This window comes from Salvia miltiorrhiza, chromosome 7 (assembly GCF_028751815.1).
Source record: "Salvia miltiorrhiza cultivar Shanhuang (shh) chromosome 7, IMPLAD_Smil_shh, whole genome shotgun sequence".
In the NCBI taxonomy this organism is placed as follows: domain Eukaryota; kingdom Viridiplantae; phylum Streptophyta; class Magnoliopsida; order Lamiales; family Lamiaceae; genus Salvia; species Salvia miltiorrhiza.
In genome coordinates, this window is record NC_080393.1 from 13,405,034 (window position 1) to 13,423,906 (window position 18,873).

General features: G+C 34.1%; 1 protein-coding gene across 2 annotated transcripts; it reads left to right on the plus strand.

The window, feature by feature from the left end:
• The first annotated feature begins 1,833 nt into the window (after nucleotides 1-1,833).
• LOC130995313 (pre-mRNA-processing protein 40A) lies at nucleotides 1,834-18,746 on the plus strand. Of its 2 annotated transcripts, none has more exons than XM_057920550.1 (29): nucleotides 1,834-2,006; nucleotides 2,308-2,365; nucleotides 2,840-2,908; nucleotides 3,006-3,287; nucleotides 3,369-3,563; nucleotides 6,759-6,832; nucleotides 7,097-7,166; nucleotides 9,239-9,291; nucleotides 9,416-9,473; nucleotides 9,545-9,894; nucleotides 9,969-10,041; nucleotides 10,426-10,524; nucleotides 10,596-10,664; nucleotides 10,741-10,818; nucleotides 10,938-11,024; nucleotides 11,316-11,350; nucleotides 11,429-11,534; nucleotides 13,126-13,206; nucleotides 13,291-13,383; nucleotides 13,534-13,587; nucleotides 13,667-13,783; nucleotides 13,934-14,032; nucleotides 16,272-16,319; nucleotides 16,411-16,503; nucleotides 16,960-17,067; nucleotides 17,182-17,246; nucleotides 17,353-17,452; nucleotides 17,907-18,251; nucleotides 18,342-18,746. In XM_057920550.1, exons 2-29 carry the CDS (start codon nucleotides 2,333-2,335, stop codon nucleotides 18,474-18,476), a joined length of 3,069 nt encoding a protein of 1,022 aa, XP_057776533.1. In that variant the 5' UTR covers nucleotides 1,834-2,006; nucleotides 2,308-2,332; the 3' UTR covers nucleotides 18,477-18,746. The 2 variants fall into 2 exon arrangements, with proteins under 2 accessions (XP_057776533.1, XP_057776534.1); XM_057920551.1 differs by having other exon boundaries at nucleotides 9,545-9,882.
• The last annotated feature ends 127 nt before the right edge of the window (nucleotides 18,747-18,873 follow it).

An 18,873-nucleotide genomic window follows, 5' to 3' on the forward strand; every position in this document is an offset into this window, starting at 1 on the left:
TTTATAAGCTCCAAAAATAAGCTTCAAGAGCTTATAAGCTCCTCAAAAAATAAATTCCTCTACCCCAACTTATTTTTTTATAATCTCATATGCAACAATCATTTTACAAATATTTTTCAACTATAATTTATTATTTTCATTATATATCATTCAACTTCATTTTTCTTCTATTCTCTCTCTCTAACAAAAAATTCTCTCTCTAGCTTATAAGCAACTTTTTCTTCGATTCTCTCTCTCTAACAAAAAATTCTCTCTCTCTAACAAAAAATTCTCTCTCTAGCTTATAAGTTCAATTATCCAAATACTTTGACAACTTATAAGCTCTTAAAAATTACATCTTATAAGCTCTTGAAACATCTTATATAAGCTCTTTAAAATAAGCTTAGCCAAACACCCTCTAAGTCTTTCACATCACTTTTTGAATTGTGGAAACAGTACTTCAATGCATCTTAAGGGCTCCACTGACAACAGCAACATGCTTAATTTCATTTACTGGGATTCCGAGCTACATAATTTACGTTAGTGGAACAATGATGAGCAACAAACTTACTTAATTCATGATCTCGACATTGTAAGACAGAAAGTGCATATTTCGCACTTATGAGTAATGAAAATTGAGGAGCATATACAGCCACTTGCAAACATTTCTCATAATATAAATGACTTTATCCAATATCTTGAAGATTATAAATTATATTATTATTATTATTATTATTATTATTATTATTATTTAGAATTACAAAAAGTATCTGAATATAATGGAAAACTACATCACTCGCAAGCGGGATTGAACCCAAAACCTCTCACAAATAAGAGTTTTTGAGTGCCTCAGCTTTGCCACTAGAGCAAAACATAATAATAATAATAATAATAATAATAATAATAATAATAATAATAATAATAATAATAATAATAATAATAATAATAATACATCCATTGCCACAGTAGGGGATCAATATGGCAAAGTGATGCAGTATTTGAAGTCATAAAGGTTAGTGTAGATGATAGATTTGAGTAGTTTGTTGGTTTGTTGGTTGTAAAGTTTTGCTTACACTCTTCAATTGGTAATAAAATTCATTCTAATTACCAAAAAAAATAATAATAATAATACATGGCTTGAACAAATTATATCTATATGGAGTAATATATAATTGATACTCATTTATATATGCTTTTCATTTTTGAAAACTTTTATATATTTATACATATTATCAATTAAAATCAATTAATGTATTTAAAAGAAATCAACTGTTAAAAATATAAAATTGGAAATATATATTTTTTTAAATTCAGATGCTTTATTAAGTAATTGGTAAAATTTATTTTATTTAAAAAATCATTATTTGTTTATGTATTCATCATGTTTAAGATATTTATATTTATTTATTTAAAATATTATTCAATTTCGATGTTCGCCGTGCATCGCACGGGCGGGCGTACTAGTTTTTAATTAAGTGTTAATTATAACCTAAAAAGGAAATAGACCATTATTTGTAGGACAATCCAAAAAGGAAAACAAACTATTATTTATGGGACGAATGGAGTAGTATTTTTTTAAATGTATTTTATATTTACAATTTTTTTGTGCTCCCTTAAAAAAAAATTATGGATTTAACGTTCTAAGCCCCGCGGGCCTACCGTATTACGCTTCATTGCGTAAAAACCCATTTATATATGGTTGGATACTTAAACTCAATATAATTTCACATAAATTAATCATGATGAAAACAATCTCGAATAATTTTGGATCAATTTAATCTCAAATAATTTAATCTCGAGTAAAACTCTTGTTTTGTTTTATCAGTCTGGATATTGGGTATTTTGGCCCGACCCATTTAGTTTTTTCATCTTGACCCAACCCACTAAACATTTTTGGTAAGGTAGCACGCTCCAGCGATTTGAATCAACTGGGGGTTTCGGTTTGCTCCTATCCTAGGGTTTATACCTAACTGGACAAAAAATTTCTGTATCTGAAACTGTTCCGTCCGGCGATCTGTTTTTTCCCGGTAAATCTATCACCTTTTGTTTTCCTACTTGAAATGATCGTTCCAATTTGCATACTAATACATATACCTATCGATTTTCGTTGATTGGTGGAACCTTTTGGGTCAGTTTAGGATGACTTGTTGTTTTACTAACAAATGCATTAAGGGACTCGTTATTTGATTATGGATAATTAACTGTTAAGGAGCTATTTCCGGAGTTGTGGAGTGGGAGCCGCTCTCTCCCTGCTTCCATATCTATATGTATGTATGTATGTACATGTGCTGCTGAATTTTCATTTATCTGAGATGTTCTTGTTTGCAGGTGTCTAAGTTTACTTGCCGCAGGCATGACAAGTAACCCGCCACCATCCGGTTCACAGGTAGATTTCTGGAGCATTTATTTATTTTGTATTTGTATTGTAGAAAAATGGTTTTTTCAGTTTATCTGGAAATTTCTCGTTGAATTTGGGATGGGAAGATTGGAGAAGGGGAGATTCAGGAAGAATGTGACTTACAGTTGTGCTATTGTGTTATGCATTTGTATAGTTGGAATGACATCAGTTGAGTGGAATGCTGTTGCAAACTCGAGCAACTACTGGATAGATATTGTGCTTTAGTATACCGAGTATATTGAGATATCTGATAAAACTTACAGACTTAATTTTTGGCTGAGTATGGCTTGCCCCAGGACTTGGAGAATCTATAGCTATAGAGTTCAGTTATTTTCATTTCTTTTGAGGTTTGATTGGATAGTCTGGGATTTATTTTATAAGTTTAGGTTATAGCTGTTTAGAGTTAATTTTGTTTTCTTCTGTGATATTGATCTCTTCCAACATGTCTGTTCTCTTTAATAGTCACATTGGCCACATCCTGCATCTGGATCCACGGCTCCTCAGAGTTTTGCTCCTCCATATCCTATGCAAGTATGTATTGAGTAAAAAATAATAATTTGCTATATTGTTTCTTTGAGTGAGATATATCTCAAGGTTGTTGCATCATTGACATATATTTTTGCTGCAGTTCCGTCCTGCCTCACAGGCTTCACAAGGCCAACCTTTTATGTCTCCACAAACTACTCCACAGTTTCATCCATCAGGACAACCACAAAATATGGGGATACCTCCAGGTCAAGGTCAACCACTTCAATTTTCTCAACCAATGCAACAGTTTATGTCACGGCCTCCGCAAGGTGGCCACGGTGCCCCATCCTCATATCCTCAAAGTATGCCTATGCCATCAGGCATGGCACAGGCTCAATCAACTGCTCCAGGCCAGGGAGTTCCATTTTCATCACCATATACTGTAAGAAATATGCTAATATATTCTTGATTCTGTCCTAGTAATACTATTTGGCTTCATCTAATTTTTTTTCTTCCTATCCAGTATGCTCCATCTTCTTTTGGCTTGCCCCAGACAGGCATCAGCATGCCTCCCCAGTTCCAAGCTTCCTCCCAAATGTCTATGCCCGTTGGTTCTACTGGGGCACAACCGTGGATGCACTCAAATCAAGGTACTCCAATTGTTGCACCATTGCAGCAAGGCAGCTTGCAATCCTTCCCCACCACCACAACTGTACCAGTGAGTGTCCTTATCCTGTTTCTCTTTCACATTAAACCCTAATAGTAGTTTTTTTTTTTTTTTACAATAACTACTTATGCTGATTAGAGGGTTTCAGGCATGTAGAAAAATCAATTGATGCATCAGAAGTTGATGTAATGCTCCTTTCAGTTATGTCTGCATAATTTATCATGGAATCTCATTGATTAACACTTCTCTTGCAATTATAACTTCCTTTTCCTTCTTTATGTTGCATAAACACTCTGTCCAAACATGGCATTGTTGTAGTTCTTACTCTATTTTCGAAACATGTTTATTGATTGATTTGGGATTGCTATATTTCTTCTTGTTTGACTCAGTGAAAGCTTAAACTACATTTTCTGGACATTGAAGCTGGAAATTTGTGGTTATTTAGTTTATCTGACTTTTCTATTTGTTGGAAGAACTAGTGTTGAACCAAGTATGTTGCACAAACATTTTATTATTATTATATGAACTATTTTAGAAAGTTAACCTATTTAAGAAATTGAACAGTTGAATCGGCAAATAGCATAATTGACTACCCCCAACCCCCCCCCCCCCCCAAAAAAAAAAAAAAAAATCTTTATACATATGAAGTATATCATGACTTGTATATGTCATGCAATACAGGCTACAATTATGACATAAGCAAAAGGAAGACTGAAAAATTTAGAGGACACATGCATTTAAAAATTGTTAAAGACACTAACAATCACCTTTTATGAGTAAAAAACAGAAACACTTGAACAATTAATAAACGTTTGCATTGATCATGATTGATGTTAAAGGAGCTCATATTTAGTCTTACTTGATTGATTATGGTTCTAATTTTAATTGAGTTTTCATTTGTTGCGTCTCTAAGAGTAGTTTGAATAATTCAAAATGGAAGCAAAGAAGTATGAAAAACAAATTTAACATTGTGACCAAGTGTTTCTGAGAGAAATGCTCAGTCAATCTGGATCATTATCATTCAAATGTAAACTTACTCAAAGGTCTCTTTTTGTTATCCAGATATTAATTTTCTATAGGCATACTCACAGGGGCGGAGCCAGACTTTCGATTCAGGGGGGCCCAATTTTTTTTTATAAAAAAAATTAATAATTAAATTAAAAAATTAAAATTAAATTAAATTAAATTAAATTAAATGATAATCAATAACGCAATTATAATATTATTTAAATTACAAAAAACTCATTTTAACAGATTTTCAAGCTCATATTCATGTTACGATGTATTTTGCAATAAAATTACTAAATATTGAATATTATATATAGTGCAAATACATGATACAGTCTATTTCTAATTTGGAGAAATTTTTAATCTCACAAAAATGTCGTCGTCTTTACTAATCCACGTAAATCCAATTCAACACTGTAGCAATCGAAAAAAATTGAAGGAAAAAATTGCAAAACTTGAAAAAATAGTGATTTAATTCGCTACAGCTACTCAAAAGACGTTAGAATTGCAAATTCAAAATAGTTCGTGATTTTATTTTCCAAAATCCCATGAAACTTCGTCAGGCAAAGTAACTTTCAATATCAGATTCAAAAAGTAAATCTCTAGAATCCAATCCAAGCATGATATGCATAAATTAATTATGTGTTTACTTATTCTAAACGTCTTAACTTTAAAGTTTACATATCAATTACAATATAAAATAGCTCAACAAGATAAAGATGTAGATAAAATTATATATTTTTTATTTTTAATATAAAATTACGAAAATATCCTAGTATTTTTTAAAATTCCAGGGGGGCCCAGTGACCCCCCTGCCCCACCCCTAGCTCCGCCAGTGCATACTCACCTCATCCTGCAGCAAATATGTATGTATGTATGTATGCATAATTAAAGTTTTAAGCACATGGCTTTGCAGAGATTAAATATTTATTTTGAGGAAATTTTGCAATAGAAGTAGTTAGACTTAGATAAATGTGTTAATATATTAGTATGTCAGTCAAGTTTTTCATTCTCTAACTCAAAAAGGATATGTGAGTATAAAAGATAATTGTTTAACTATGTAATCCTATCAAGTTTAATGCATTTTTTTCATTTTATTTAATATTTGATGTCCCTTTACTTGGCATCCATAATACATGGAGTATATGTGAATTATAATGCCGAACACTAATTAGTTCAATAGCTATAATTAATTATTAATATTATTATTATTTATATTGCATGTTTAAAATTGTCGAAAAACAAAATATGATGCCCAAATGGCAATGGTTTTAATTTAAAAGCGTTGTGGAAATTGCCTAGAGACAACGGTTTAAGATGTCGTTCCAACACAAGTTTGTTTTTATAGATTTATTAAGAACTTCATATTTTAATATGTTAGCTTATGGGCACAATATTTAACTAAACAATTTCACACTCACGCCACAAGTAAGAGAAATCTTATATCTTAGCTTGCTTACAGTAATTTACAACGGGATTGCACATGCCAAAGACAGTGCTCTGATCATGCCAAATTTTGTTGGCTGTTAATATATCTTAATGTTTAAGCTTGTATCTGAATTCTAGAAAGTTAAATGGTTGCAACTGTGACAGGTAGTCACCTGAATGTTTAGCTATGTTGTAAACCGCGATGCTGGAGAACAATAAAAAATGTAAACTGTCTTTAGCTAGGAAGGAGTTAGTCAAGACCAGATACTCCTCATGATGACTGTTTCGTGGTCTTTTCTTTCTTTTTTTCTTTTGTTGTAGAAAATTCGGAATGTTATTATACCTTCTTTTTCATATTTTTAAAGTGAGTAATAGTTTTGTTTGTGCATACAAACTTAAAGCAGCTATTGGAGGGTATTACAGTTTTTCCCCAAGGAGAGGGGGTTATGTTTAATGTGCCTTTGCATGGAAATTTGGATGCTAATGAATATTGTTATGATTAACAGAACCTTCTGTGTTAACAAGTAGTGGATTCATCCACCTTTACAGCTTTAACTTTTGGCTTATATTTTAATTTTTTCTTTTATCTTTTTCGTTGCCTGGAATGCTGATTCCATTATGCCATTGATGCATAATTTAAGTTTTCGCAGGAAGTTCTTGAAAATTGCAGTATATGTTATGAGTTTCCACAGGAAATTCTTGACAATTGCAGTATATGTTATGATTCAATTTGAATTAGCACAATATTGTTTTTATTCCTTTATGCTACCCCTGGCATCTGTTTAACCTTGTCTCTAACCTTTTCTGAAGGCTGTTAATGGTTCTAGTACTGCTCAACAGTCTGCTTCTGATTGGCAAGAATACGATGCTGCTGATGGCAGGAGGTAATTTGATTCTTTGATTTTGTTAAGAAGATTTACCTGTCAGTGAATCCATGATTTTACCTGGCATTTGAGCTAGACATTTGTGGCAGCTTGTCTGCCACTATTTCACATTTTAGGAGTCCTAAGTCAGTGTTGGGTTCATGAGTTGTGAGTGTTGAATATTTATTATATTCTTATTGCGTCTCCGTTTTCGTATCTGGGGGTGTGGTTTCATCACTTTTACTGCCACATTCTCTAATTGGTATATGCGAATGTGTTACCCAGGTATTATTACAACAAGACTACAAAGCAGTCTAGTTGGGAGAAGCCTCTTGAGTTGATGACTCCTCTAGAGGTGAGTGAATTTCTTGATTTATTACTTCTCAAGAGATCCTTGATAAATCTTATCTAATTTCTGAGTCATTCAATTATTTTGCCCTGATCTTGTGCAAACTCTGTCCTATGCCCTGGAGTTGAAAATTGTAGATTTGTTTATGTATTCTCGTTTATTTGCATGTCCTTCAATGGTTTGTAGATGTCATGGCAAGTCAGGGGAATATAACGACTGCTCTTTGTCCTCACTTTGAAGACGGTTTCACTTTCTCAAGGCAGGCAACAATTTGCTATTTACATTTATATATAATGTTGGGATTTAATTTTTCATGGTAGTGACCTGTGGGCTCAACAGTTCCCAAGTAAATAGAAAAGTACAAGCGCTATTACTTATTTAATATAGGCCTGTTTTGGTGGATTGCTGTTGCCAAGAATTGAATGAATGATATGTGCTTTATTAACTGTGCAATTGGGGAGCAAATATAAATGACTTCTGGTTTTATTATAAAAGCTTGACTTTTTAACTTAGAAATTCTGTAGCATTGAATTTCACTTCTACTTTATGTTTGATGCTAGGATCCTTTAATCATCCATCTATAAAGTTTCATCCAGCCAATAAATCTTTACAATTTCTATTGCTTTTATCTTTTCAGTAGAGTCTGATCTGAGTTTGTCTCCATTGGAACTAATCTATCATTCTATCTATTTCTGTGTGTATGAATATCGGCATGAGTTAAATGATAACTACGTCTTTTTTCTTCAATTTTTTAATTTACCTATTCATATGGATTGATAAATTTTTAGCAATACCTCTCTGGTGGTACCCTGTTTATCTAATGCCTGCCTTTGTGGTTCAAAGAGCTCTACAGGTACAGGTTCTTTAACTCAATGGCTGAATGTATAACCGGCACATTTGTGCCAGATGAAAAAAAATTATTCGGATTTTTTGTTTTTGCTGATTACCAAAGAAGTTCTGTAGTATACTACATTTTTTGCTGTCCTATGATTCTTCAGATTACGAGAATATAAGAATTTTAATGGCCCTGTGGGCACTTTTTTTTCATTTCAATAAGTAAAACTGAATCATTTGAAATTTTATTTCAGTTTGATGTATTTGAATGTTATATTGCCCAACTATGTTGAATGTTTATTGCTACTCTTTCCATATTGAAGTAATAAATGCAATGAGGTTGGTGATTTTTAATCCAGATTACAGTATAAAAAATATCATCCAGTTTAACAAACTGGGTTTAACATGTGTAAGGCATGTCATGGCTTCAAACCTAGAAAGTTCTAGATAATAGAATTATTGTCAGAAAATATTAGACTATTAGTACTCCTTACCTTGTAGAAATTATAATTTTGCCGTTAATCTGAAGGCTCTTAGTGTTAGGCTACCTGAGGAGAACTCCTTGTATTCATTTCTCTTTGATATGATGAAATGAGAGTATTGACAGTCAGGGTGTGGTAAATTGTATGATTGTGTGGGATCTTCTAGTGTGGTGATTATAGGATCAGTGTTTATAATTCAAAAATGACCCTGTGAACTTCCGTTCTTATTGTTTTGTCAGAAGTTGTCTCGACATTTGTTGCTGAAGGAAAAAAATGGAACCTGGGCAAGGAAAACAAATGGAGAAAAGTTTCTGCTGTGAATATCATACATGAACATATGAATTGTAAAAGAGGTCATAGGTGTAACTAATATTCAATTTGACATGAGGGAATAAGCCACTTTTACCATGTAAGTGAAAATTTGGAATATTATAGAAACTAGGAACCACAAAACATTTAAAATGCACTGTTTACTGAATGTATCGCGTGGCATTGACTCTTTTAGTTGGGGAGTTTTTTCTCACCTTAGGTTTGCTAGTGGTTGATGCCTATCCTGTGTCCTGTTAGTATTTTTGGAACAGAAAGCTTTTTATAATCTCTTTTATTGATGATTGGTATCATGTGCTTTTTATTATGTCCATTTCCCAAGTTACCTTTGCTTTATGTATGATTTGATTCGAAGATTCTAATGATATTTGTTACCTGCTTTTTAACTAATGCTTGATTGGCTAGTAATCTGATTGAGAATTTCTGTTTGGACAGAGAGCTGATGCATCAACTGTTTGGAAGGAATTCACTACTCCTGAGGGTAGAAAGTGAGTCTGACCAGAACCCTTAGGCTTTGCTAGTTTTCATTACATAGTTAAATATATCCTTCAGAATATTATTCAGTGTCAAGTAATATATGCAAAGTTATCACATCGTGGTGGGACTTCACAGGTATTATTACAACAAGGAGACAAAGCAATCAAAATGGACGATACCCGATGAATTAAAGGTGTGTTTGGAAAACTTCCTTTTATATTGCTTTTCCTTGTATTGGACTAATTCTCGCACTTGTGCTTTCAGTTGGCTCGTGAACTGGCTGAAAAAGCTGCTGCTGAGGCATCACGTCCGGAAATGAATTCTAGCTCTGCACTACCCACAGCTAGTGGCGCTTCTGGTGAACAACCACCTGCTACAGACAACTTGGCAAGCTCCACTACATCAACAGGAGCTGGAGTCAGTTTGAGTCCTGTCCCAGTGGCTCCAGTTGCTTCTGATGCTAAATCTCCTATTTTGATGGCCTCTGAATCAAGAGTGGTTCCTGTAGTGCAGACACCTGTTGCAAGTGCAACTGGAGTGTCAGTGGGAGACGCTGTGGTTTCCTCCCCTTCTGATGTTTCAGTCAAATTGTCAAGTGCCAGGTTAATGCCAATGTATGAAGTTATTTGACTGACCTCAGTTCAGATTGTTTAGAGGCTTTATTGGTTTCTGCGTGATAACATTTCAGGATCAGCTTGGAAAATCCTTCAGCACAAGTGGGGTCAAGTCCCTCGGTCGGGGCTTCAGTCCCAGATGGAGAGGTATGACTAGTTTATTAAGGCATTTATTTGCAAACCATTTCTCATGCTCTAGTGGTGTCTAGTTGTTGACAACTTGACATTACTAATTTAATCAGTTAAATATTTCTCTTGCTTTTTTACACCCCAACTCCTCCCTCCCTCACCAGCAGCCTCTTGCTTCTTTTCACTTCGTTCAACTTCCCCCTTTTCCTTATCCCAACTCCCCACTTTCCTCTTTTTTGTTGTATTATTTTCATCTCATGAAAGTCTTCAGATTTTAGTCTTCCTTTTAAAAATTTATACAGAATTCTTTTGTGAAGAAGACATAAGAGACACATTTGCTGGTAGACTTAATATTTATCAATAAATACCAGTTGATAATGGTTTTTTTCGTCTATTTTTCAGGAGGAGAAGAAAGAAACTGCTGTTGCAGGGAAAATGAATGTGGCACCAGTTGAAGAGAAAACAGTGGATGATGAACCTGTCATATATGCTACCAAGCAGGTACTTACTTTATATTCCCTCGTCAACTATTACTACCATTACACAGGGATTTATGGTAATTGCCTGTTCAGGAGGCCAAAAATGCGTTTAAAGCACTATTAGAGTCTGCAAATGTGGAGGCGGATTGGACTTGGGACCAGGTAAATTGAATGTTCTGCTCTGTTCTTCTATAATTGTCTTGAATTTGTTACATGTTGACATACAATGCTGTATCAGGCTATGAGGGTGATTATTAATGACAAAAGATATGGTGCTCTGAAAACTCTTGGCGAAAGAAAGCAAGCATTCAATGAGGTATTTACTTAAGTGAATATATAAATTTATAGTTTCTCATGAGTTCCGACATATTGTAGATATAATTTATTTGTGTGAAGTGTTTATATCGGTAATATTTGTTCTTGCATTTTTTTTAGTACTTAATGCAACGGAAAAAGATAGAGGCGGAGGAGAGACGTCTCAGGCAAAGAAAAGCAAAGGAGGAGTTTATGAAGATGTTGGAAGTAAGGATTAAGATATGTCCAATATTTATCCATTAGGGTGTGATCTATCACTATATTTGTATTGATATGCTTACACATGTCAGCTTGAAACAATTTATTTCTCATCTTCATAATATAACACTTGGTTCTTGCATTGGTTTGTACCATTCTATGTGCCTCACTCACAGACAACGTGTTTCTCTACGATTTTTTGGTGCTGTCAGCTTGTGATGATACCTTGATGTAGAATGCTGTTTTAGGTTTGCAATATTTATTATAAAAAACTTATTTAATGTTTTTGATTTTCCTTAGGAATCCGAAGAACTCACATCATCTACACGATGGAGGTTTGTTCACACTTCTATTTTTTTCTTGCTCAAATTTATTCAAGAATTTTTTGGTCTAACTTCTTATACAACCACCAGCAAAGCAGTGACAATGTTTGAAGATGATAAACGGTTCAAGGCTGTTGACCTAGAAGTGGATCGAGAGGATCTCTTTAGGAACTATTTGGTGGACCTTCAGAAAAAGGTACGCAATAGATAGTACTCCTTCCGTCCCTTAAAAATGTGCACTTTTTGCCATTTTGGTACGTTCCACAAAAGTGTGCATTTTCCACTTTGGACACTAGCCCTCCACGAAACTTTTCTCAACTTATTCACAGTTTTACCACACATGGACCACCACGAAGCCCTTATTTTTTTTATTCCCACAATCATAACACTACAACAAAAGTGGGGCCCTTTCTCCACTCATAACACACTCACCTAACATTTATTAAAACCCGTGCCGACAAAAACAATGCAAATTTTTAAGGGATGGGGAGGGAGTATTGTCCTTTGAGTGATGAGACATCTTCTAGAAGCTTGGATCTTATTTTGTCTTCAAATTATTGAAGCAATATTTTAGAATACATCAGTGAAGACACTGAGTCACCAATGTAATTCTATTGCTGGATGGTTGATATTAGAGCCCATGAGTTCCTACAAGTAGCATATTAGGTATAATATTTGAATTTTTTATAGGCAACTATCTGATACAGTAACCTGGATATGTATGGTTATCTGGCTAAATCATGTTCTTGACCTTTATGTGATTTAGGGTAATTGGTATATAAATACATGAACTTTACTCACTTTTTGGTATTAAACATGAACTTTAAATCCTAGTTATAAATATACATGAACTTTACTCATTTTTGGTATTTAACATGAACTTTAAACTTATTCAATTTTTGACTCATTTTTCATTTTTCTCAAATTAAAGCTGATTTGGAATGCCTGAATCTTGACGTGGATAATTCGTCGTTGAGATACGACGACTTTTTTGGTTAGAAGAAATTAACCCAAAACTAAAATATTAAAGTGAATGATAAAAATTTGTCTACAAATTTCACAAATTCAAAAGGCGAATTTCATCTTTAACGTTTGAGGATTTCAGAAAGTCAATTTCACCATTCAGAAAGCCAAATCTAGAAAATTCAGAATATAAAAAACGGGCAAAATTGAGCGGTGTTAATTTTTATAGCAAGAAATTGTCCAAGATTCAGGCACTCTAAGTCAACTTCAATTTGGAAAAAAAATGAAAAATGAGTTAAAATTGAATAAGTTTAAAGTTCATGTATTTATAACTATGTTTTAAAGTTCATGTTAATGAGTAAAGTTCATGTATTTATAACTAGGATTTAAAGTTCATGTTAAAAACCAAAAAATGAGTAAAGTTCATGTATTTATACACCAATTACCCTGTGATTTATGAAGTCCTTCAGTGGTTGAGAGAGAGCTCTTGTTCTCTGCGAATGAATCATGTCTTTCAATTGCAGGTTTTCTGTGAGCTTTATATTTGAGATTAGATCTTTAGAATGGACAATACACTTAGAGAATGTAATGTTAATAAAATGTTTGATATAGCTTGCATGAGTTGAGTTGTGCAAAACCCAGAATTTGCATGCTGCCTATTTTTTTAATATTTAGGCATCAATTTATAAAAGGCAAGCTGTACGTCTGAGTTGTATGTGGTTTTAGTCCATTTGTAGTCACATGTTACATGAGCTGTAATGACAGATTTGGTCTACAATGGCCTTGAGCCTGAGTTCTGTATTTTCGTGCGTCTGTGTATTCAGGAGAAGGCAAAGGCTCAGGACGAGATTCGTCGGAACAGGCTGGAATTTAGGCAATTTCTGGAATCATGTGATTACATAAAGGTATCTTTGCTTCTTTCTTGAACTTTTCACCTTTTCATCCCTCTTCCATTCTAATATCTTCGAGTAATTAATTTTTTGTGTCAGGTGGATAGCCAGTGGCGGAAGGTTCAAGATCTTCTGGAAGATGATGAACGGTGTACACGCCTAGATAAAATAGACCGGCTCGACATTTTTCAGGTGAATTATCATTGATGATAGCTAAGGCTCGACACTTTCTTCCTTTGGATGAAGTAATTAATTATTCTAATGCGTCCTGCATTTGCACCTAAAACCATATCAATAATTACTGTGTATGCACGTCCCAGTTAATGCATGTTGCTGCTGCAGGATTATATTCGTGATTTGGAGAAGGAGGAGGAAGAGCAGAAAAAGAGACAAAAGGTATTTCTAGGGATCTGCTTCTCTCTCAGTCTTTTCTGTACATGTTGGCTTTGATTCTGATTCATTTTTGCATATCAAGGAACAATTAAGACGAGCGGAGCGTAAAAACCGTGATGCATTTCGTAAGATGATGGAAGAGCATATTGCTGCTGGCACTATTACTGCAAAAACTTCCTGGCGGGATTATTGTCAAAAAGTACAATTATTGGCTGTATTCCTAATCGAACATATTATCATCTCTTCTTCGAGAAACGATTATTATTTTGTTCCCATTTTGGATTATGTTTATTTACTATATGTTTGTATTCTTGCGTTTTTATGTTTATGCTACCCATTACCGATACAGGTCAAGGATTCTGAAGCTTATGAGGCAGTTGCATCAAACACTACTGGTTCCACCCCCAAAGATTTGTTTGAGGATCTAACAGAAGAATTGGAGAAAAAGGTACTTATACCTACTCTCATGAGGCTACAACAATTTGTGGTTAATGTTTTTTAAACAAAAATAGTTGTGGTTAATTGAATGACCTTTTGGACCTAGAGGTCTGAACAATGTATTTGGAAGGAATTTCTATTTCTTCTTCCTCATGTTTGTTGAACTGTTTTCTGGATCCCATGATTGTGATTTTCTTAATGTTGCATGACTTATGTGCTAATATCTCATCTGTAATCTACATCACTTGTTATTATTCTTATATTTAGTTTCTATTATATCACAGTACAAGTGCCAGGTTTCTTTAATGCAATTTGAATTTTCCTAGCTAAACATTTCATTCTTTTAGTCAGATTAATTGGAAGACATCTTTCGTTCCACTTAAGTAATGGCACAATGAGATTTTTTTATCCTTTTTGTGGTTTCTTATGATTATGTTTCCAAAGCCAGTGCACATTTTCACCAATTTCAAAGTTATCGCCGTATTGCAATTGTGATGACTATTGAACCAGATTTTACTCTAAATTGAGATGTTTAAGCAATAGTTTAGTCATCATGTCGTTACAATGCGATTGGAGTAATTCTCACTATTGAACCAGATGTTACTCTAAATTGAAATGTTTAAGCAATAGTTTAGTCATCATGTTGTTACAATGCATTTATTGGAGTAATTCTCATTTTTTGAGTGACTGAGGAAATATAGTTTGTAGAATTCCTTGAGACTATCCAAGAATATTTCGTAATGTAGTCAAAACGTAACCATAGTAATTGACTACCCTTGGAGTCTGGTGTTATGTATTAAGTTTTCTTATTAGAAATCTATTTGGTGTAATTACCATATTTATCCGACAATAGTAATTGTATGCATTTCTTCTATGGAAACATGTAACTTCACTAGAATTCTGCCCGTACTTGAATTGTCATTTGAAAATTCTTGAAGGTTGTCACTAGGCTATTATGAGATTCTTAATTCTTGCAAATTGTACCACTGAATACCATTCTGCTTTTTTGTCTTGATATATACATATATATAGGGGAAGGATCAAATAAAAATTGTCTTTATTCTGTTAACTAGAAACCAATCTAGTTCATAGATCTTGAGCGATGGATGGTCAATATTGTTTTTTAAATGGGATTATGCTTATTTTTGTTCACAAAATAAAACTCTCTATGATTTTGGTTTTTTGCGCACAAATAATGCATTCTCTATGTTTTGTTCTTTTCACACAAAAAATACTGCTTTCTATTATGCTTTTTTATGCAGAAAATTATTCTTTTCATATACTCCCTCCGTCCACGAAATGAGTACCCATATTTCTTTTTTCGTCCGTCCACGAAACGAGTACTCATTTCTCTTTTTGGCAAGCGTACCACACACATCTCTTTAATTACTGCACTCAAAAAGTGGGACCCTTAAACTATTCACATTACACTCCATACATTTCTTAAAACCCGTGCCATCCACAAATGGATACTCATTTCGTGGACGGAGGGAGTATTAAAATAATGCTCTCTTTTCATATATATATATATATACATATAGGGATAAGTCATAGTGAGAATTATAAATGAACAAACATCTAAAATTTATGACTCCGAGATGAGCAAATCAATATAACACATGAACTACCACATTAGTTGAATGTAGTTGTTCATGTGTTACATTGATTTGTTCATCTCGGGTTCATGGATTTTTGGTGTTTGTTCATGTATTCTCATTTCTCACGAAAGATATTATGTGTGTTTATGTTATATATAGGGAGTGGTGATTACACAAACCAGAGTTATCATATAAAATGAGTTCACTATGAATTTGTTATGCAACATTATGAATTCGCTGTGAAAAATTATGAATTAAAAAAAATGGAATTTTTGCCACCTACGGGATTCGTACCCTAACCATATATTCATTCAGCAAAGTCATGAATCCATCATAGATCTTTACGACCTAAGGGCTGAAAATGATTCTTATTTCATTCGATAAATACCTGGCCTCATTTGATCCTCTCCCTATATATATTTGTGTGTTTCTAAAATTTGGTGATATGAAATGAAAAAATCTAATTATGAAGTATAAACATATATTTTTCAGTTAGACAGCCGTTATCCGCTATTACGTATTTACATATGTGAATCAGCATATAGTGCTTGAGTAAACACTTCATATTTACTTCTTTCTCTTCCTATTGGCGACCCTTCCTATAACGGGCTAACAACCATCTGTGCTGCTGCTGCCTTTATTTGTGTGCAGTACGATGAAGACAAAGCCCAAGTAAAGGATGTTTTGAAGCAGGAAAAGGTAGAATTTTTGGACTTCCATTACTTCCCTGCAGTCTATTGTTGTGTTCATAGTTTGAACCTTAATATATTGCTTATTTTCTTGTTGTTAGATAACAGTTGCTTCAACGTGGACATTTGAAGACTTTAAGTCCTCTTTTGGAGATAACACTGTTTTGTCCTCCATATCTGACATAAATTTGCAGGTATCAATTGTCCCTACTCATTTTTCCTAACAAAGATTTCACAATCATTTTCTGCCACCAATAGATAAATTTGGCTGTCTAATTGTTTTTGCTATAGAATGTGAGATCTGGATTCTTGAACACCCATATTCTAATTGAATTAGCCACAATGGCCACTACCAGTATATTAGTTAATACCTCCATTCTGTGTTTGTGTGTGAGTGTGCTGCCTGTCTGTCTCTCTACCAGTCTTCTAGGTTTGTTATTCTACTCATGATATTGGAGATCGGAAAATTTTAAATTGGGGATTCTTTACAGTCAAAATCTTATTCTTCTCAAGAATTTTAGTTTTTTGTTCATGTTTAGATTTGCTCATATTCTCCATGTGCCAAGTTTTGAATTCCCTCAGACATTAAAAGCTAGGCTGTCAATTTTGCATTTCCTTTGAGTTCTAAATGCGTCTATGTGAGATTGCAGCTAGTATTCGAAGATCTTATTGATCGTGCTAAAGAGAAAGAAGAGAAAGAGGTTAAAAAGCGTAAACGTCTAGCCAAAGATTTCACTGAAAAATTGAGCACCATTAAGGTATGTGAGGTGTGCTTGAGGGTGGAAGGATACTATATTTTGTTCGATCTACTCTTGTCCCAGTATGTTTTTGTAAAATTAGCTTAATCTGTCATTTTATTTACTTTATCTCAGGAATTAAATGTGCTTTCTTCGTGGGAGGAATGCAAACCACTTATTGAGGAAAGCTCAGAGTACAGGTAAACTTCTCTCAATTGGTTAGGAAATGCCTACATCTGTTTTGAGGAATTATAAATGTGCATACTAATTCTTTTCCTCTATCTGGTTTTGTTATGTGTTCTCTAGGTCCATGGGAGAAGACCTCTGCAGAGAAGTGTTTGATGAATTTATATCTCGTTTGCAAGAGAAAGTGAAGGAAAAGGAGCGCAAACGAGAGGAAGAAAAGGTAACAAAAATCTGGATACAACAATGTCCCAATACTATGTGCAAAGTTGAGCTGATCTTGCTCAAAGTATTCTCATAATAGCACATCCCTGGTTTGTTTAAATGTGTTTCAGTTAACCTGTTATCTTGCAATTTTAAAATTTCGTTCCAACTTGAACTTAAATTGATCTGGATTTCTGTCTAATTTGTAGAGCCCCTTCCACATCAATGGTGGGATAGATTATTACAAACTTATAAATGGCATGAAAGATGCCTTGTGGACCGAAGCATTTCAAGTCAGCGGATTTACTTTACCTAGTTGATAGTCTGAGATTCGATATTAAGTATTGTTCTCAGGGCAATCTAACTAGAATATAGTCTGATGATTCATAGTCTTGCGTCTGGGATTTTTAATTATATAATCGACCATTTTTATGGATTTCCAATAACTGGTTCTTATGTGTGCTTCTTTGCAGACGAAAAAGGAGAAAGAGCGAGAGGAGAAAGAGAAGAGAAAAGATAAAGAAAGAAAGGAGAAAGAGAGGGACAAAGAGAAGGATAAAGAGAAAGATAAAGATAGGGATCGTGAAAGAGAAAAGGAGAAGGGAAAAGATATTTCAAGAAAGGATGAAGAGACTGAAAATGTGGATTCCATGGAAACTCATGGATACAAAGATGACAAAAAGCGGGAGAAGGACAAAGAGAAGAAACATCGGAAGCGGCACCAGAGCACAACTGATGATGTGAGTTCCGATAAAGATGAGAAAGAGGAGACAAAGAAGTCACGCAGGCATGGCAGTGACCGTAAAAAGTCAAGAAAGGTAAACCAATCAACCTTGACGAATTGTATATATATGGATGGCTTTCTAGTGCAATAATCTGATATACTTGTTATTGTATCTGTCCTTCAGCATGCATATTCACCCGAATCAGATAGCGAAAGCAGGCATAAAAGACACAGAAAAGATCACCGTGATGGATCTAAACGGAGTGGTCATGAGGAGCTGGAAGATGGCGAACTTGGTGAGGATGGGGAGATCCAATAGTCACATGTGATCATTTTGTTCACCTGGCTAGTAGTCATCGCCCCATCACTAAAATTACGGTATTTAGAACACCACCACTAACTGTTTTGCTAGATGACAACGTTTGTTTCTAAATTGCTACCCCATACCTGAAGATCCATGTTTCCAATTTTCTTTTGCTTCAGGATGTGTAGCTGCCTTGGGGGTAGTTATTAGTTTTTGTCTATTAATTTACTTTTGTTAGACCATGAAATAAAAATTTGAGATGAAAATGCATTCCCCTTTGGTGTATTTCTACTTTCTTAAATTGTTGAGCTGGTTTTAGGGTCTCAGAAGGATGCAGCACTATCATCTCCGCCTTCCAAATGAAGCTGATATTTATATACGTTGTGTATATTTGATGCCTGTCATTGATGAT

What these genes read in the sequence shown, in the direction of transcription:
- LOC130995313 (XM_057920550.1), top strand. Translation starts at nt 2,333, where the DNA reads ATGACAAGTAACCCGCCACCATCCGGTTCACAG. An exon ending in TGGTGGACCTTCAGAAAAAG is followed by an intron (nt 11,535 to 13,125) that starts GTACGCAATAGA and finishes CTGTGTATTCAG; the next exon opens with GAGAAGGCAAAGGCTCAGGA. An exon ending in AAAAATTGAGCACCATTAAG is followed by an intron (nt 17,068 to 17,181) that starts GTATGTGAGGTG and finishes ACTTTATCTCAG; the next exon opens with GAATTAAATGTGCTTTCTTC.